At 41.9% G+C, this 21,274-nt stretch overlaps 1 protein-coding gene across 2 annotated transcripts in view; it reads right to left on the bottom strand.

Moving 5' to 3' along the window:
- The window catches only part of NKAIN2 (sodium/potassium transporting ATPase interacting 2), an 816,594-nt gene extending 797,873 nt beyond the window's left edge, over positions 1-18,721 (bottom strand). Inside the window, exon 1 of one of the 2 annotated variants that reach the window (XM_038397627.2) lies at positions 17,587-18,721. In XM_038397627.2, coding sequence (XP_038253555.1) covers positions 17,587-17,640 — 54 coding nt within the window. In that variant the 5' untranslated portion in view covers positions 17,641-18,721. The remainder of the gene's footprint in view (positions 1-17,586) is intronic. The other variant, XM_038397626.2, reaches the window with a different exon arrangement.
- Between the last annotated feature and the right edge of the window lie 2,553 nt (positions 18,722-21,274).

Here is a 21,274-nt window from a genome sequence, read left to right as displayed (position 1 = left end):
CTAACACGGCTGCTACTCTGAAACCAGTTCCTGGAGTTGATTCTAAGGTCTTCAAGGTGGTATCAGCAATAAACCACAAACTGTTGCACTCAAAAGAATGAAGATAATGAAAAGATGAAGAAGAAAAAAACAAATACAAAAAGGATGATCTTTTATGACAACAGCCACAAAGCAGGATTCAGACTTATTTGATATTTCTAGCAGATACTGAACATTTTAAATTTTTTTTCAAACCTGGGCTCGTTTTAAAAATCTCACTGGATGCAAATCAAGCCATGAACATTGACTTAGTATGAGAAATGAATTTAAAGAAATTCCATTTTGAGTTATTCATTTTATTTATGATGATATAAAAGATTTAAGACACAAGCAAAAGGGATCAGAATTACACTTGAACTTTGAATCCTAACGCTGCATTTTCCCTTTGTATGAAATTTTCTTAGATTTTTATTTATTTATTTATTTAAAAATGCAATTGCCAATGGCACTTTTAAGTTATTTGATATGCAGGTATTTGTCCTGTGGCTTCCTGAATCCGGTTTGCTGTCGACTGAGATAATCTGGAACCCAAATTACCCTTGGTCAAGAAACAAGATGCTTTAAACAATGGGCCAAAAGCTTACTAAAGATCAAAGTTCAATCACTCCAGAAACTGAGAGCCAGTGTGATCTTTTGGTTAAGGTGCTGGATTCAGGAATTATGGTTTCAGTTTCCATTTCTGCCAGACTTCCAGTGTGACTTTAAGCAAGTCATTTAATTTCTACGGCTCTGAATTGTGGCCTTCATGTCTCTGTGCCCCATCTGTAAAATGGGAAAATAATACTTCCTTTCTTCTCCTTGTCAGTATTGTCTCTTTAGATTATAAAATCTTGGAGACAGGGATTGTCTCTTACTCTTTGTACATACAGCACCCAAACACAATGGGGGCCTAGTCTCAGTTGTGGCCTCTGTGGGCTATTGTTATATAAATAATAATAAACTCCCTGTCATAGTTATCTGCTCTCATTAGCTGGAAACATATAAAAAAAAGAATATGGATAACAAAATTCTAGTGGCTACATACAAATATTTCTAAAAATTGTATTTCTCATGGCTTTAGAATTACTGGGCAAAGCTTATCCAAACTAGGATTATTCATTAATTATGAATAATACCTACAAAATAAGTCACGTTGGACGTGCACACACACAGCTATGTTTGGGTTATGCATGTGTTTGTGATTGGAAAATAAGAACATGGAGTACTTTTTCATATCCTCATGACTTAAATGATTCAACTGATTTTGCTCAGACATTCCTAAAACATTCTGAAACAGTCCAAAAGAAGACATCAGTTTGAGAAAGCTATGAAGGTGGGAAAGAACCTGCTATACTGTGATACTCTACCTCAAAGCAGCACCCTGGAACTCCCATATTCACCACTGTTGTATAATTATGACATGTTTTGTACAAAGTATTCTTTGCAAGGTATCATTTTAAAAGTCTTGATCTGTTGAACATTATTATCCTGCTAGATTGTATGTGCTATCATTGTGTGTGAAGTTATGAAGTTTTGTTATGTTACTGAAATATGTTGGGAGGTTAGGAACACTCACAACCAGCCTTTCAGGTACAATGGAGTAGCCAGACAGCGGTTAATACAGGGGCGGGCAAACTTTTTGGCCTGAGGGCCACATCGGGTTTCTAAACTTGTATGGAGGGCCGGTTAGGGGTGTCTCCCCAAACAGCCAGGCATGCCGCCCCCCTGCTTCTCATCCCCAATGGCTCCCCTGGGAGTCCTGCCCCATCCAATGCCCCCCTGTTCCCTGATGCCCCCCCCGGGACTCCTACCCCATCCACCACTCCCTGTCCCTGACCACCCCCCGCCGCCCCATCCAACTCCCCTCCCCCTTTTTGACTCCCCCCTGGGACTCCTTCCCCATCCAAACCCCCTGTTCCCCACCCTCTGACCACCCCACCCCTTATTCATACCCTCGCCCCCTGATCACCACCCCCAACTCCTCTGCCTTCTTATTCTTACCCCCTCTTCTTATTCATACCCCTCCCTGCTCCCTGCCCTCTGCCCCCTTACCACGCTGCCTGGAGCACCAGTGGCTGGCGGTGGCTCTGCAACTGCGCTGCCCGGCCGCCCAGAGCATGGCATGGCGCTCTGTGGCTGCAGGGGAGGGGGAACAGCGCAGGAAGGGCCGGGGGTGAGCCTCCCGGGCCAGGAGCTCAGGGGCCAGGCAGGAGGGTCCCATGGGCCGGATGTGGCCCGCAGGCAGTAGTTTGCCCACCTCTGGGTTAGTGGCTCATCAACACCCATCAAGGAAAGAATCCACTATCCCAGAAACTGTATATAATGGAGACTTCTCAGAGAGAACACGTAGATAATGGAGACTTTTTGACCAATGGGGACTGCCTGATCCCCAGGTCACTGCAAAAGATCTTTCCAGAAAGCTGGAAGAAACTATAAAAGAGAGGAAGTGACATCATCACTTGGCCTTTCTGCCCCCACCCCCAACTCAACACCTGGAGGAACATCTGGAGGACAAAGATTTTGAGCTGGAGAAAGGTGGTCCTGGGCTGGAAAGCAGTTCCAGCCTGTGTATTGAGGATTTGTGACCTGTTTGGGTAAGACGCTCCTTGATTCAAATCCCCTTTACATTTGTAGAACTCAGACGGATCACTCAGAAGCCCTTTCTGAGTGATCTTAATGACATGTTGAATGCAATTACAGTATTTCAAGACAACTTTTTGGGGGTACATCTTAAAGATATTTAATCCCAATGGGAAAAGATTCTACCTTCAAAATTCACCATGCTATTTCCTCCTTATGATGTTTGTCAAACAAACAGCATGCAGAATATTTTCCTTCTAACATTGTGGGAACTCAAATTAAGTAGGTTAGAAAATTATCTATGGAAAAAAGCAAGAGACTTTCAATGTTCCTGGAACACTAATTCAAAGCCAAAATGCAGAAAATGTGTCTTACACACATCATTACTTTGAAAGGAACTAGTATTGAAAAATATTTATGTAGACTTGGACAATATTCACAAATAGCTTGGGTTGACACAATTGTTGATCTAAACACATAAATAGCTATCAAGTTTTAATTCCTTTTCCCTTCACCCTAACCCCAGACCTGGTGAATTTCAACTGAAATAAGTAAATTGTCTTCACTTCTTGACCTTTTAAAAATACAATTCATGAACTATGCTTTATCTTGATCAACGCTGACATTCCTGAGGATTCAGGTGGCTGCATGTTAATATACTGACCTTATACTTATATCCATTTGGGTTTTAGCATAGCTTTGGTGACAGATAGAACAGTTTTACTAGAAATGAACCTAATATTCACCCTCATCACTGAAGACTAGATTGATCCTTTAAATAAGGGGTCACATGTATGAAAGACCACTCCAGGAAAGAAGTCACAATTCCTTCCCTCTTCTCCTTCTTGCCCTGGGGCAAAGAGGAAATAGATTACTTCACCTTTTCAGCTACAGCTAATTCCCCTGGATTGGGTCAGGCCATTGCAAGAAGTAAGCGTGGCGCAGTCCTGGCTCAACCCTCGTTCCCTCCCACCATCCACATACTCAAAGGAAGAATATTGGGCGTGTAGCCCCTGGTCTACCCCAAGCCCCAGCCAAAATCTGAGTTGTCCTACTGTGAGCACAGATGGGGATGGGGCTTTACTCTCTTGTCCTGCCATCATATGACTAGTCAAAATTGAGTCCTAAATTGTAGGGATGGGCCTGGATGCAAAGTTTGGCATCAAACTTTCCCAAAGTTTGGAAATACTAAGATCCAGGATGTGGGGTTGGGGCCATGTCACCTAATCTAAAGTAATGCTTGTCTGTTCAAAGGCAGATGCAGTAATGTGATAACAGTGTTCTACACTCAAGCTTTAAGTACATTGGTATAACTCTTTGAAGCAGGTTGCATGGCCTCTGCCTAATTCTTGCCAGCATTATCAATTTTTACTTTTGTCAGGCACTGATTTCTTTTAAAAGTGACTTTTCTTTGGAGTTTTCCACCGGCTGTATTTTTATCTCCCAATTCCCACCTGATTACCTTACTGAGAGAGCAATTGCTATTGAACCTGTTAATAATAGTGCTGACTGATCAATGCTTCTGGGGCCTTCCATTCTTCCATCCATTCTTCCTCCAGAGGCCAAAAAAATATGATAATAGGATCCCTATCGTAAACCCAGGCTCTCTAGTTCAAATAAAAACATGCTACCGGGGTGTCAAAAGCCAACAAAACATTCCTTTTTCAATGGCAAAATTCTCATATAATGAAATACAAAAGAGTATCCATTCAATCAGTCCATTCAATCCATTCAGTACAGAAGTTTTAGATCACTTTAGACCACTTAAATCCTCAACAAAATTGTCTGGAATAGTGGTCACCGTTTTAGTAATAATTGTTCCTGCTCTCATTAAAGAGTGGTCTATTCTGTTCAGTGTTTAAAAACATGCACCTCATTCCAAATATGGTATACAATCTTTTAGACGGTTTGAGGGTTTTGTATTAAAAAAAATAGGAAACATTTAGAGAAACATGGGATTACATCTGGCTAAATGCTCTAGTCTGATTGAGCTTCACTCTGCACAGAATTAGGGAAGCACATTTTTAAAGGAGAGCTCTGTATCTGCATGTGTAAACAGTTAGTTATTAATAGATACGGTGTCAGTAGATGGCTCTCTCAAGAATATATTCCTGGGCACCTCCTCCTGGCTGGTCTGGGGATTAGCTTCATCCAGGTCTGATGCCCCTGGCAGCTTTGGATTTCTGGGTCATAGGAATGCTCCAGCCACACCTTCTTTATTCCAGGAATGCCCCTTATGATGAGTAGAATTGCTATGCTGGCTCTATACAACTCAGATTTCCCTTACACAAGGAGAATCCTCAGGGAGCCAGTTGAACCAGCTTCCCACCTGCTTTGCGCTGTTGGAGTACCTAAGAATCTGACCCTTCTTTTCTAGTGAAGGCAATTAATATGATTTTGATGTCCAAATATACTCTATTTTCCAGCACATGCCTTTTATAAGGGTCTCCTGTATTAAAGCCAAGATCAAAGAGTCTTATCCAGCATATAAGAAAAGGAGTACTTGTGGCACCTTAGAGACTAACAAATTTATTAGAGCATAAGCTTTCATGAGCTACAGCTCACTTCATCGGATGCATTTCACGAAAGCTTATGCTCTAATAAATTTGTTAGTCTCTAAGGTGCCACAAGTACTCCTTTTCTTTTTGCGAATACAGACTAACACGGCTGCTACTCTGAAACTTATCCAGCATATGTTACCACTGGCCTTTTATTCTCTAACATCAGCACTGCAAACACACTCTAACTATACAAATATAAGGGTCTAGTCTCCATTGAATAATTTGCATTGATTTGATTTAGAATTGTACTATTCCTTTTTTATATCAATGTTTAATTGAAACCAATAGAGTTATATAAGCATAAATTAGAGTAATGCTGTGGTGAATTATACTCAGAACTTTATCTGTGGGAGTTATATGCATGTTTTATATGGAGAGGAATAGTTAACCCCAACAGAGAGTTAGTCATGACAGATATAATACTGACATGGGACCCACATGATGATATTTTTATGTATACTACAAAATAAAAATGATTGCAAATACCAGCAACCACAAAAAAGCATTTTTATTCAAATTCATGAGGCCAGTACATTGTGCAGCAAATAGGGCTCACTAAACTAGCTGCTTTTTAGTACTGTTCATATCTGATTTTGTACAACAAATACCACTTTATCAGCATGCATAAATAACTTTCTTACTCTGAATCTGGAAAGGAACAATTGAGCATTATACAGCACAACGTCTCTTTCAGAACTTCTTCTTCTTTACCTACTATAATAGCCCCAGCTATGGGTTATAGTATTCATTACAAGTAAATGCATTGCAATATAGGGCTGAGCCCCTAACTATTCTTAGAGGCTGCCAAAAATTGAAACAAAACATTATTGGTGTGTCCCTGGATGCTACATCCAGCTGCAGTTTGTTGTGGTTTCTTTTTGCAAGTCCCAGTTACTGTCCAGTTTTACTGACAGTTATCATGAGGGCTTTGCTTACCATGGAAAACACAAAACAATGAACTCTCTTTTCAGTATACAGTAAATTTGAGCCAGAGTCTTACAATCAACGCTACTACTGCCATCACTTGGCTTATCACGAGTGGCTGTTGTGACTAGTAACTGATAATGTCAAAGAAACTAAAAATATGATTGGCCTAAAATACATGGGATGGGAGTGGTTGTGCACCTTGTTTTTAAAAGCTTTACAACATCATTAACAAGAAATACAGCATCTGTATTTAAAATTATTTTCCAGATCAGTCTCCTCCTCTTTAGTAGTCCCTTAACTCCTAACGTTTTCTTGTCTTTTGCACTGCCAACTTGAATAATGATGCAATGACATGACTGGCCAGTAACTAGTGTTATTCATAAAAACCCATGTCACTGGTGGTTCCAATGAACATTGAACAGGGTCTTGTTAGGCATGACATATTTGTGGTTTTATTTGTGAAAGCAGCAATGATATACAACTGGCTTTTTCTCTCCTTTGTTTCAATGCTTTATAATAGTTTCTGTGATAGTCTGTTCAATCTGTGACCAGAGAATAAAGGAAAACTCAGGACCATTGTTAGTCATGGCCAACATCTGTAAGCTTCGCATTTTGTTATGAATGATTGGATAACTACTTTTCATACCCCCATGCATTGTTCTAAAGAGACATCATAGTATCTATCTTCCTTTTTGCACTAAAGCTTTTTATATTAAAGTTAAAAGGAAAATAATTGTTGAGAGCCAATTAGTAGGCCCTTCTGTGGAGAATGCTAAAAGAATTTTTAATTAGTAAAGTGAACCGTAGTATGAGTCACCTGAGAAAGAATTACTTTAGTTCACAAAACAGTTAAGATTTCAGATACAAATATTAGCCAACATTTGTCTCTAAGCCAGATTCACTATCATTCCTCTTAGTGAATAGCATCTTATTCCATAAACTGTTTTCTGTGTGAGAATTTGGGAAGGTGTAATATACTACTCCAGAATCTGGCCCTTTTGTTAGGTCTGCAACATTATTTAAATATAGGACAGATGAAATTTTACGTACCATTTATGCTTATGTCAGCTAAATTCCAATTAACAGTTCTATATTCTGCTCTGTCTCAATTTCCATTGTAGTTTAATAAGATAAATTATTGTTCACTTCTGTCCTACTCTGCTGTGTCTTGCTGTGCTGTTAAGAAGCAGCTGTGACAATGCTACCACCAGAAGTGGCTGGATTTAAGAATAAAGTAATGTGATCCTTATAGATGCAGAGTGTGCAAAGGATTTTGCAGTAATGTCTTCTGAAAGAAGAAGATGAAACCTACCTTTTTTATGAAAAAAGAACAAGAGTGGCACCTTAGACACTAACAAATTTATTAGAGCATAAGCTTTCGTGGACTACAACCTATTTCATTGGACGTAAGAAGGTGTATATATACACATACAGAGAAGGTGGAAGTTGCCATACAAACTGTAAGAGGCTAATTAATTAAGATGAAATATTATCAGCAGGAGAAAAAAAACTTTTGTAGTGATAATCAAGATGGCCCATTTAGACAGTTGACAAGAAGGTGGGAGGATACTTAACATGGGGAAATAGATTCAATATGGGTAATGACCCAGCCATTCCCAGTCTCTATTCAAACCCAAGTTAATGGTATCTCATTTGCATATTAATTCAAGCTCAGCAAGTTCTCGTTGGAGTCTGTTTTTCAAGCTTTTCTGTTGCAAAATTGCCACCCTTAAGTTTTTTACTGAGTGGCCAGAGAGGTTGAAGTGTTCTCCTACCAGTTTTTCATGTTATGATTCCTGATGTCAGATTTGTGTCCATTTATTCTTTTGCATAGAGACTATCCGGTTTGACCAATGTTTTATACCTGTTTTATAGCATTTTCATCAATACATCTGAAAGTGATTTTCCAAGGAAGTATGTATCATCAAATTCCAATTTTACAGGTATGGAAACTGAAGCATAGAGAGGTGAAATGACTTGCCCAAGGTCATTGCAGAAGGCCATGGACAGAGCTATGGATAGAATCCTGCTCTTCTGAGTTCCAGTTCAGGGATTTGTTTACTACGCCGCAGTCACACACACACACCCTTCCCACTAGAGCATTGTAACTCTATAAAGGGGATACAAAATATAAATGTGGTTACATTGGAAGAAACACTTAGCTTCCCTTAGAAGTGATATCATTAAAACTTCACCTTGGTGTCTTCATCAAGACCTTGTGATGTGCAGGGGAAAAAAAAAGAAAAAACAAAACAAAACCCTGAACCTTAACCTATTCAGGTGCAAATAAGTGATGATGACGACTCCAGTCCTTCTCCCACTGATGTCATTGGTCATTTATTCAGTTCCTTCAATAAAAGCAGAATTAAACCATATGTAGGTAAAATGGTCTAAAAAGAGGAGCACTAGAAAGCTATCAGTGTAAGAAACATAAAACAATGTAAGAGTAAATTTTTTTCAACATCAGTAACATTTTTCTGACTTTAGTTTCCCACTCCAGTATTTCTCATTTAAATAAAGTACAATTATTTATATAGAAGAGCAGCAGGTTTGTGCATGAAAGGTAAATATGAGTTTAAAATGAAGGACACTTGTGAGGTATAGTATATGATGTGCACATTTTAGTAGGAAATCAACAGATAGTCTCAAACTGATAAACATTTCTCATAAGTTATTTATGAATTCAAAGCAATATTTTAAATTAAAAATGCATAAATGTGATGTCTGTTGAATAGAACTATTAGATATGCATGTTTACTTTTTAGTGAACACAGAGATCAGTAGTTTCCCCCTCTAGATGTCATTTCTAGAGAGTTATAGAATGTGAAATATTTTCAAAAACCATCAAGACAATGGTATATTGCATATTTTTTTTAAATAAATTGGGTAGTAGCTTGGGACCTACTTGTTGGCTCTAGCAAGGAGGTGTCCATTCAAGCTACTATATCTCTTTATCACTTTTAAGTTAGAAGGAACTAGATCTTCAATCTTCTGACTCACCAGATATCTAAAGCAGTATTATTTCCCTCTAGAAGAGCGATGTTAGTCTATCCATATTTAAAACCAACAACAACAAAACTTCATTAGAACAAGAATAAAACATCTTTGATGGTTAAAAACTTTTGTACCTTCACTGAATTTCTCTACATATTCACTACTACATGGAAGTCAACCCATTACAATCCAGTTACATAACAGCTCTTACTTCTAGTAATACTGAAGTTCTGTACCTGTTACCATGCATAACCTGAAAATTATTAAAAAATAAAGATCTTAGTTGTCAGTTTGGAGTATTTCATCTGAATAACAGCACAGAAATATACAGTGTATCCCCCACCCCCTCAAGTTTTTACTCACCTAAAAGATTTGATACACATTTCCTTCATTGCAACAAAAGATGTTAGTTCTTTGAATTCTAGCTCAAGTCCTCGACTTATATAATCCTGACAACTCCTCAAATGCACTCTGCAGCATTACACAGCAGCTTTCAAAAATATACATCTGTTGAATGTCTGCTGCAGGTAAATCTGTGTTTACTTCCTTTGTATAGTTAGTGCCATCAGAACGTTTTGGGACAGAAAGAAGCTAGAATGCTCATCTACATCCATTCAATTTTTTGTCACAAAATTAAAACAAAATTACAAAGAATTTTTAAGAAGAAACAACCTATTTTTAACCCAAACACAATTTTGAAGGCATCCAGAGACTCAGTTCCAGAAGCAAAAAAAGAATCTTTGTACTTTTAAAAAGCCTATGGATTTGTGAACTAAGGACCACACAAACCTAACACCTTCTGTTCTAAGTACAAGGCACATTTCTCTGACATGGCCTTCTCTAATATAAAAATACAGCAACATATGAGTCATTGCCAAAAGAATTTAAAAAAAAAAATCACTACCCTGTACACACTTCCCAGCTGGGGAGAGGATGAAAGAACAAACACAAACATGATGTCAGTTACATCCCTTAATGCACTGCTGGAAGGCAGTCAGATATTATGGTGAAGGGCATGGTGTAAGAACACATCTAGAATGGAACGTTAATTATTCTGTAAAACTACCTGGTAAATATTGCTTAGGCACAACCCTGTGAGTTTTCTGATACTGCTCTGTAAGTGACCTCAGCTCTAACCTGGATAGCCATAGCTCCCTGGAGGACTGCTGATAATTCAATCTGCAAGCTATTCAGACAAGGATTTCTCTTAAAATAAGGATACTAATGATACAACACTGTGCAAAATCAAGTGGGGTAGAATTGTGACATAAACTGCTACAGACCTGAAATCACCATTCCCATTTCAGACATTAAGCTGGTGTTCAACCTCAGTTTCTGACATGAAAAGCCTACACCACAATGCATGACAGAATCTACAAGTTTTCCAGTAATGATGATTTAAAATATTCTGTTCATGACAGATAAAAATGAGCATAAAGATTGCTTGTTGTTCAAGCCGAAGTTTGATATGTTATATTTCTTACTTTTTACAAAAAAATATCATTAAGGCACACACTTGTTCTCCAAAGAATAAAGCTCTGTTCTGCATGGTTAAATGTATCATTGTTTAGTTTGTACAGTTTAGGCAATAATTGGAAAAGAAAATTCTATAAGTATGAAGGCTAGCACTGTAGATTAGTTGTACCTCTGACCATGAAAGGCATACTGCACATATTACTTTCTGATTCTATGCAATTCATTTCCATCATTTGAAAGTTTACAGGGCTTTATTTCCAGCAGAACAAATATGTGCATAAAGGTGCAACAGTATAACTAAGTATGGGTTCACATACAGTACATCAATATCACAGATAAGCATAGAAATTACCCCAATTGGTGTTGTTTCTGAAATAAATTGTTTTATATTTCTCTACACTCATGTTAATAATTTGTGCAAGGGCATGAAACTCAAGGGAGTTTTTGAAGCAAGTTGTCAGAATCCATTAAGTATCTGATCACTACTTTAACCAGCATAAAGCACAGATAAGAATTAAAGCCTACAATAGGGATGGGGAACCTATGGTCCGCAGGCCAGATCTGGCCCCTTGTTCATTTTCATCCAGCCCATGGGCCACACACATTAAACTCACCTGCCTGGGGGGGAGGGGCGCAGAGACTCTTCCTCCCACTGTGGGACAAGCCAGCACTCACGGCTCCAGCCCTGCGGGGGCCAAGCCAGCACTTGTGGTTCCAGCCTTGTGGGGGGTGCTGAGGCTTGGGGCTTCCGAGGCTTGGGGCTTCCCACCCACGGCAAGGCAAGCCAGTGCTTGTGGTACCCCCCACCGAGGGGCTGGAGCCACAAGCACCGAGCCTCCGCGCCCTCCTGGGCACGTGAGTTGAACGTGTGCAGCCCGCCATTGATTTTTTTTGGTAGGTCAATGGCCCCTGATACAAAAAAAAGGTTCCCTATGCCTGGCCTACATTTTCAGAAATGACTAGTGATTTTGGCTGTATCAATTTTTTTGGGTGTCTTGACTTTCAGAAAGTCCTGAGTAAATACCCTTTGAAAATCGGGCCCCTTTAAAGCAACTGAAGTTGAGCATCCAAAAATTGAGGTGCCCACAATGACTAGTAACATTTCAAAAACTTGATGCCTATTTGTTAGGTGTATCTGTAAAATTTCTGCCTAACATTCATGAACACAATTTATTATAACCAATCAGGTATATGTGATGAGGTGTCAACCCCACACAAGAGAGAGCAGGTTAAATTAGGTTAATTAACCTGAGATGCTGCACCTAGGGGAGAGTCAGGGATTGAAAAGCTGATGGAGTCCAGCTGGGAAGAAACAGGCAGGGTTGGTATAAAGTCAGGAATTTGGCAGCAGAAAAGGGTTACACGGGAAGTAGTTTGCAGTCACACCTTGGGAGAAGGAAGATGTGTTTAAGACTACAGATTAAGGTAGTCTGCAGAGAGTTTGGGTTGATAAATCCAGAGTGGGGGAGAGTGTGTGTGTGCAGAAGATAAGAGCAGAGAAGTAGGAAGAAGTCCAGTGGAAACAGCAATAGGCTCTGGATGCAAGCAGATCACAGTTGCTAGACACGGGTCCTAGACTGGAACTTGGAGTAGAGGGTGGGGATGGGTTCCTCTACCAACTGCTGAAGTGGCACAGACTGGGACATGGAGCAGAAGACTCCCTAGGATTGCATCCGAGGACTTTGCTACCCAAGAAGGAGAGGACCTAGTGACCTGCCTGGAGGGCTGAGTCTCTAAGAAGGGGTAGCTGACTCCCAGATTTAGAGGGGCACCATGATGCGAAGAAAGGGACATCGGACTTGGAATGAGCTAATCCCCAGACCAGTCAGGACAAGGTGCCCTAGCAGTAATGGACCTCATGACAGTATAGAACACAAAGAAAAATGTTAATAGTGACAGATAAAAATAGTATAAAATATTGCATGAGATGGAGAATACCATTCATCTACTTGCCTCTGGGAAGTGAGACCCTTTCCCCGGTGAACAGAAGTGGAGTGATAAGCTATTAATTTCTGAAGAATTTTAAATTCCACTTTAAAATTTCTAACCTTTGCTTATGACGATAACTTCCAAGTTTGACAAAATGAAGTACCGTCTTCCTGAATTTCCTGCTGACCGGCTCAGTGTTTCTGTCATTGTTCATAGTTTTCCCTCACAGCAATAGAGGGAAACTGAAAAGGCTCTGGCCAGTTTCATTACTGCTCTTTGGAACTTCATGGACAGCACTGAAACTGACAATAAGGCTGTCAGTTTCATTTTTCTGCTGGTTGAGAAGACTGTAAGCACCAGCATAGGCAGCCACTAAAGCTATTAATGGGAAAGGAGACCCAAAAGAAAAAAGGCCGAGAGGTTGGGGAAGAGGTAGAATAGTGGAGACTCCCTCTCAAAGCACCATGGAATCTGGTTCAGAATTGAAAGAAACAGAGACCACAACTCACACACATCCATGCTTGCTGGCCTCTTGAGGAGGAGGAGATAAATTTACAAAGAATCAGTTTAATATCTTTGAAGAATTAAGAGGTATACTGGGATTATTTTCATATACTAAATGAATTAACAGTTTGGACCTGACATCAGCAAAATTAACTCTTACCTGCTAGAGGTTCACAGATTCTAAGGCCAGCAGGAAACATTGTGATCATCTAGTCTGACCTCCTGTATAATACAGGCCATAGAACTTCCCCAAAGTAAATTCCTGGAGCAGATCCTTTGAAAAAACATCCAATGTTGATTTAAAAATTGTCAGTGATGGAGAATCCATTATAACTCTTTGTACATTGTTCCAGTGATTAATGACTCTCACTGTTAAAACTTAGCCTTTTTTCCAAATCTGAATTTGTCTAGCTTCAGTTCCAGCCATTGGATAACCTTATATCTTTCTCTGCTGGATTGAAGAGCCCATTATTTATAAGTATTTGTTCCTCATGCAGGTATGTATAGACTGCAATCAAGTCACCCCTTAATTTTCTCTTTGTTAAACTAAATGGACTGAAGGAGCTCAATCTATAACTATTTGGCATGTTTTCTAATCCTTTAATCATTCTCTTAGTTCTTCTCTGAAACCTCTCCAATTTATCAACATCCTTCTTGAATACTGGGTACCAGAACTGGACACAGCATTCCAGCCTCAGTCACAACAGCATTAATTTTCTTATTGGTTAACAAATGCAGAAGAAAATGAACTGTCAGAAGCTGCTTTGCATAATACAAGTGAGAGCACAAATAGGAGGGACTATGTATGTTAAGCAAGGGAGCACTAATCAGTGTGCAGTTGGAATTCTGTGTTTGAGCAGGTGCTCTAAAGTGTATCTAACAGCATTCCTGATGAATTCTTTGAAAATTTAGCCTTTATGGTCCATTTCTGAGATTGGCCATACACTGTACAGATAAGCCTGCAACAACTTTTGTAATGCTCAACAATGTACCATTGTATTACATATTTTGCCAATCCTGCCAGACTAACTAAATCACCACATCTATACTAAGCAAATATGCAAAAATTCTTCTAACAGAAATATAAGTGCAAAACCCCTTTCCTTTCTTAAAATCTGAAACTTTTTTCCTTAAAAGTGTATTTTCTATGTTTTATAATTGTTTTTAAAATTAAACCATTGTTTTTTCAATAAAAATATTCTCTGTTAAAAATGTGGACAAAAAATTATCAACAGTCAAGTAATGCTGCTTCACAATATCATGCCAGTTGACTTTTCTTTTTTTTTTTTATCATCTTCATCTGCATCAACATGGCTGCTAATTATGGGCTGAATCCTGAAAATTTAGGCCATTCTACGCTACAGAGATTACAGTGGCATAGCTCTGGTGCCATAGCTATGCCAGCATAGACATGTATATAGACACAGCCTATAGCAATGGAAGAAGTTTTTCCATCACTGTAGGAACACCATCTCCCCGAGCGATGGTAACTAGGGACTTGTCTACACTTGAAATGCTACAGTGGCACTGCTACTCCCCTGCATCTGCACTACTGTAGCTCTTCAGTGCAGTTTTCTCATTGGCGTAGGTAATCCACCTCCCTGAGAAGCAGTAGGTAGGTCAACAGAAGCAGTCTTCCATTGACCTAACACTGTCTACACAAATGTTAGGTTGGCTTAACTACGCAGCTCAGGGGTGTGGATTTTTTACATCCCTAAGCAATGCAGTTAAGCCAACTTAATGTTCTAGTGTAGATCAGGGCTGATGCCTAAGCAGTCCTTACACACTCACACCAATCAATCATTGGAAGCACTCATATGAGAAACGGTTTGAAGGTTCATGACCTATATCAATGCGACGGCACATAAAGTGGGTGGGGGACACGATCTTTGTAAAGTAAGAGAGTATTCTTGTATGGCCAACTATATTTTTCACCTACTGAAATGTCACTATGCGGATACAGTATAATTTAGGTTTTTGGGGGGGTTTTAGTAGTAATGTGCCCCTTCTTGTGCAGTAAAGAAATTAAAGCTTTCAGGTTTGTCAGGACACTATGTAATGGTATGAGTTCGCTCAAATCTTGTTATAGTCAAGTAAAAACCCCATGGAGATTGACAGGTCTGAATACACCTTTCAATTAGCATAACTGTAAATATAAGCCCCCACTTAAGACAAGGAGTATGTGAACTCATCCAGAAGTTTTTGTTGAAATTGTTTTAGATAGGGCTGGGGAGAAGGCAGAACAAAAGAAAAAACTGGGATAAGGACGGGAGACAGAGAGAGAGCCTGAAGAAACAGCTGACAGAGATTGACCCTGGAAGATATATGGGGAGATGTTTTGGGATTGGGGTATAGGCTAAAAGTACTCTTGGTGCTGTGAGCAAAAGAACCTGTTTTCTGCTATTTGATTCCTTCTGCATTCAGAGACACAGGACTTTGTACAATCCTTGAAAATAAACTAAACTGCACCAGAGAAGTACCTGACTATTACCCTTTCTCCTCCTAACTGGACCAACCAACTAAATGCTGATTTTTTGGGTTCTCAGGTCAAAAAGGGGAACAATAGTGCCTTGCAGTCTATTTGCTTATAAAACCTTTTAGAATCAATATATTTCAATGGTGGAATACAGTATTTAGATTATATTTTACTTATTCTAGGGCCCTACCAAGTTAAAATAAAAAAGTAAAAGTAATATGAAACAAGATCCTACATTATTTCACTTACTCACTCATTCATATATCCCCGAGGTGTGTTTTTATTTGTTTGTTTTTACACACACACACACACACACACACGAGTTAGCAAATGTGCAGACCCTAAGAACAAGGAAGTTTTTACATCTCTGCACCTTCAGAAGCGAATTCACTCCAGCTAATATTTCTTCAAAGGGATCTTTTGTCCATATAAAGTACATTTTAAACTTTTTGTTGCCTTTTCACAGAAAATTAAAAGCATGGGTCTGAAACTTAAATAGATCTGAAAAACTTAAATGATGTATTTTACGTTTCCAAATTACTGGGAAAAGATTACATTCCTCATGTACTACAGACTTCTATTCAAGTTTTTCTTTTTAGACTGAATATGAATAAATTAAATCTACTAAAATATACCAAATACAAAGCCTTGCATGACGACAGGTTTCAGAGTAGCAGCTGTGCTAGTCTGTATCTGCAAAAAGAAAAGGAGTACTTGTGGCACCTTAGAGACTAACAAATTTATTTGAGCATAAGCTTTCACGAGCTACAGCTCTCTCACAAAAGCTTATGCTCAAATAAATTTGTTAGTCTCTAAGGTGCCACAAGTAATCCTTTTCTTTTTACCAAATACAAAGGATCAGATAACTTCTGAGAACACCATTTGTACAAATAGAAGGCTTCCCACAACACAGAAGGATGAAGGATTAATCACAACATATATAAAGACCACGGACATTTGTGCTTCAGTTCTACTGATAGTACATAAAAAGTAGATTTGATTTAGGACTCTGAAATCCACTGTTTTCTTCTGCAGTCTTCTTAGTACCTATCTCCATTGGAGATAATGCTGGTTGCCATTGATACCAGCTCAGGCTTTTCCAGCAAGACTATACAATAAGAGATACAGGAGAGTAGGTAATGTGAATTATTTCATTCCTGATCAAGGTTAACTGCTTAAAGAAATCCTCTACCACACGTTCCACACTTGGACAACTGAAATTCAGAGAGGTGGCTTTTTTGTGGCTGCGTTCTTAGTGATGTGTACTTGCATCACATTCAATCTGAATTCTACAAATTCCACCATCCTCTCAAATCAGACAATAATCCAGATGGAAATTCTCATATATAATACAGAAAAGGAAATAGATTTTCTTTGGCTTGCTAGCAGTTCATTAAAAGTGTGCAGTCACTTTGGAGTGCCACTGTATGTGTACCTATTCTATATTTTTGATAAGGAGGTCTATCTTTAAGCCTTGTCTAAGTTATTGTACCTCTCTTGCATACTTTCTAAACTCAATACTATTTCTATGTCTGATGGCTATGAATACAATATCTGCAGTACATTCTTGCATTTTTTTCACTTCTGTAATAATGCAATGCAGTTAAACATCAGTTACTAATAGTGAAAGAAGAAACATAACTGCAGAAAAAGTCAGTTGTAAATTCACTCCCAGCTGTGTGTCAAGCTGTTCATGACTAACGACAATGGCATCCCTGAGTGCTAACTAAATATCAGTTTGTTGAAAGAAACCAGACACCAAGTTTAACCAATACCTGTCAAAACTGTCCTGAGGTTTGGTTTTGTTTATTAACTTTACTGTATGTACAAAACTCTAGAGCTGTCTAAGCAACACCTGTAACGGCCCCTTTTTTCCCCCCAATGCATATCAAAGGTACCACCAGATCTCTCCCATTTCAGGGAGTTCCCTCGTTTGGGGGGTTTATTTTAAGACAGCTGGGGCAGTAGCTCCATGTGATCAACGATACCTTGTGTTAATGATCCACTGAAAAGTCTTTTCTTTTTTTTTACCTTCCACCTCCCCCTTGCAGCCCATGTGCCAGCCTCTGCCCTGCACTTCTTTGCCACTATTGCCGAGAAGCACCGCGCCGTGTCACTTACCAGTTGCATGCCACAGACAAAGATCAGCGTGCACCTGCCGCTGCAGTAACCCATGGTTCCCAAGAGCCCTGGCCACGCGGAAGCCCAGCTTGATCCAATCAGATTGCGGGAGAGGCCAGGCACACCTGAGCCGGGCTCCGGGGGCTTTCGCCTGCTGCCGCCGCCAGCGCGTCCCGGGAAGGGACAGGCATTAGGACCCGCTGCGCCGGGTTAGCAGCCGCTGCCGCCGCCGCCGCCGCCTTCGCTCTCCCTGTGCGCCACGGAGCGAGCCTCCGGCGAGCGCGTCGGCGGCAGCGCGGGGGGCGATGCCGCGCCCGGTGCCAGCACGAGCAGCCGCGCCGCGCCGCGAAGCCCCAGAGGCATCTGGGCTTCAAAGCCTGCCCCCCAGCTCGGCTCGCAAAGCCTCCCGGGCGGCTGTGCGGGGAGGCGGCGGGGCCGAGCTCAGTTCATGCTGGGCAGCAGCAGCAGCGCGCCCCCTTCCTCCTCCTCCTCCTCCCCCCCCCCAGCCCGGGCTCGGGCAGCGCCAGCCGCGGCCGCCCCTCTGCTGGGCGGCTTAGCCGGGTCTCCCGAGTCCCCTGGGCGAAGGCTTCAGCTGCTCCATGCGGCGCCGGCCGGGCTCCCCGCGCAGCAGCAGCGGGAGGAGAGCGTGGCACGGAGCTGGCGGCGGCCGCTCAGCGGCATGGCACGGGGCTGGCTCGCAACGCGGGGGCTGCTGCTGCTCCGGCGCAGCCCGGCTGAGGCGAGGCGGGGGGGGAGGGGCTCCCCCTCCCCTCAGGGCTCGGGCTCGGGCTCGGCAACACACTTTGCGGCCCCCCCCCCCCCCCCCCAGCGGTGAAATCTTCACTTCCCCGAGCTCCCCCCGCCCGCGCAGCCGGGCGGCCCTGGCGATGGGCGGCTGCGGTGGCTGCCCCACGCTCCGGCGGCAGATGCTCGGGGGGACGCTGGGGAGGAGGGGGCTGCTCTTTGGGGCAGGTAGCGGGGCGGGCGCAGGTGCCGGCTGCGGTGGGGACGCGGCTCCGCCCCGGGAGCCGCGGGGGGGGGGGGGGCATGTGAGGCTGCGAGGTCCCCGCTCGGCCAGACCCCCGCCCCCGCCCCCATTTTTGGAAGGGGCGGCGGCGGCTGCCGCTCAGAGAGCGAGCGGGGGCCTGGGCGCGGGAGGAGCTCTCTGCTGCCGCCTGCCGGGGCACCGCGGGAGGAACGGCGCCAAAGGCGGGCAGGGCCACGGGGGGCACCGGGCTGGGGCTGTGCCCCCAGCGCCTCCGCCCCACGCCAGCGGGAGGGGCGCCGCCCGGGAGCGCGTCCCAGCTCCCTGCAGGTGGCTGTTAAGGAAGAGAAGCCGCTTCCCTTGGGGGCCCCCCAGCTCTCCTTGCTGAAAAGCGATGGAAGGGATGAGCGGAGGGAAGCCCAGGGGCAGGTTGGCTGGAAGGGCTCAGGGACTTGTGGGGGGCGGCTGTTGGAAAGAGGAGAGGGGCTTGGGAAATTGGGAGTGGGTTGAGTGGTGGGGCAGATCTGGTGGAGGGAGCAAAAGAATGGGAAATCTTTCCTGAACCTCCTCTTCCCCCCCCCCCCATACACACACACCAAGCTCCTCATCAGAAGCAAGCTCCCCACAGACCAGGGCACATCAACTGAAAGCAGCACCAGATCCTGCCAGAACAGATGCAGAATCTGCAAATATATCTCCACCGCTGCAATGATGGACATCTCCCTGCACAACACGCGTTTCAAGCTCCATGGATTCGTACACATGCCTATCACAACATGTGGTGTAGCCCCAGTAGCAACTATGTGGGTGAAACCAGACAATCACTATGATCTCAAATGAACTCACAGGAAAATGATAAAAGACAATAACACCCTGGCCCCTATGGGTGAACACTTTTCACAAAGCGATCATTCCATATCTGACCTGTCCGTTCTCATCCTGAAAGGAAATCTGCACAACACTTTCAAAAGATGAGTCTGGGAGTTTAAATTCATAACTTTGCTAGACACTAAGATATCTTAATAAAGATACTGGATTTATGGTTTATTGTAACAATCTGTAACCCACTAACTCCCTTTTTTTATTCTATTACAGGAGGGGTGTTAACAGGCTACTTTACCTTGAATGGTCCCTTAGAATGTGTGTTTATGGTAAAGAATCTGTTCAATCTTGTATTTAGCTATGACACTCTGGGTACCTTTCTCAGACCTGTAGAAGACCTCTGTGTAGCTCAAAGGTTTGTCTTTTTCACCAACAGAAGGTGGTCTAATAAGAGATATTACCTCACCCACCTTGTTTCTCCAATATCTTGGAACTGATATAGCTATAAGCGCATTGCATATAACTTCTGAGGTTACTCAAAATTGCTTCAAGAATGTTGGAAGAGATAAAGTCAGTGTCTTGTAAAGCACTATGGAAAATATTTGCATTGGCTGGTGTGTTCCAGTCTTTTTGATTTCCAAGGTGTCCAAAATATGTGGGTAAAGTTTGTGGGGGAAATGACAGCATTATGTCATTTAAACCATCCAGTATCTGTAAGAGTGCAAAGCCATTTACCTGCTGTGTCATTAGAAACACTTGACACAGTGTTCCAGGGAGGTCACTCTTTTGGCTGAGTTACTGATTAATGATGTTGTTTTAGCAATTATACCAACAATTATGAATGGCAGGAATCTCACTAGATTTACTAATCAAATTTAGACAGTGACTTGCACAATGGATATGCAGTGCCACTGGATGCTCACTGTGAATGAATGCCTCACTCCAGAAAAAAGAAAAAGAGTACTTGTGGCACCTTAGCGACTAACAAATTTATTTGAGCATAAGCTCTTGTGAGATACAGCTCACTTCATCAGATGCATGCAGTGGAAAATACAGTGGGGAGAACATGAAACACGTATATACACAGAGAATATGAAACAATATACACTGTAAGGAGAGTGATCAGGTAAGGTGAGCTATTACCAGCAGGAGAGAAAAAAAACCCTTTTGTAGTGATAATCAAGGTGGGCCATTTCCAGCAGTTGACAAGAACGTGTAAGGAACAGTGGGGGAGTGGAGGGGAATAAACATGGGGAAATAGTTCTACTTTGTGTAATGACCCATCCACTCCCAGTCTTTATTCAAGCCTAAATTAATGGTGTCCAGTTTGCAAATTAATTCCAATTCAGCAGTTTCTCATTGGAGTCTGTTTTTGAAGGGCTTTTTTTTAAGAATTGCCACTTTTAGGTCTGTAATCGAGTGACCAGAGAGATTGAAGTGTTCTCCGATTGGTTTTTGAATATTAGAATTCTTGGCGTCTGATTTGTGTCCATTTATTCTTTTACGTAGAGACTGTCCAGTTTGGGCAACGTACATGGCAGAGGGGCATTGCTGGCACATGATGGCATATATCACATTGGTAGATGTGCAGGTGAACGAGCCTCTGATAGTGTGGCTGATGTGATTAGGCCCTATGACTGTGTCCCCTGAATAGATATGTGGACACAGTTGGCAACGGGTTTTGTTGCAAGAATAGGTTCCTGGGTTAGTGTTTTTGTTGTGTGGTGTGTGGTTGCTGGTGAATATTTGCTTCAGGTTGGGGGGCTGTCTGTAGGCAAGGACTGGCCTGTCTCCCAAGATCTGTGAGAGTGATGGGTCATCCTTCAGAATAGATTGTAGATCCTTGATGATGCGCTGGAGAGGTTTTAGTTGGGGGCTGAA

The sequence above is a fragment of the Dermochelys coriacea genome, chromosome 3 (assembly GCF_009764565.3).
Source record: "Dermochelys coriacea isolate rDerCor1 chromosome 3, rDerCor1.pri.v4, whole genome shotgun sequence".
Lineage (NCBI taxonomy): Eukaryota > Metazoa > Chordata > Testudines > Dermochelyidae > Dermochelys > Dermochelys coriacea.
Note: the sequence above shows the minus strand (reverse complement) of the source record. Positions and strands in the feature narration are given on the sequence as shown.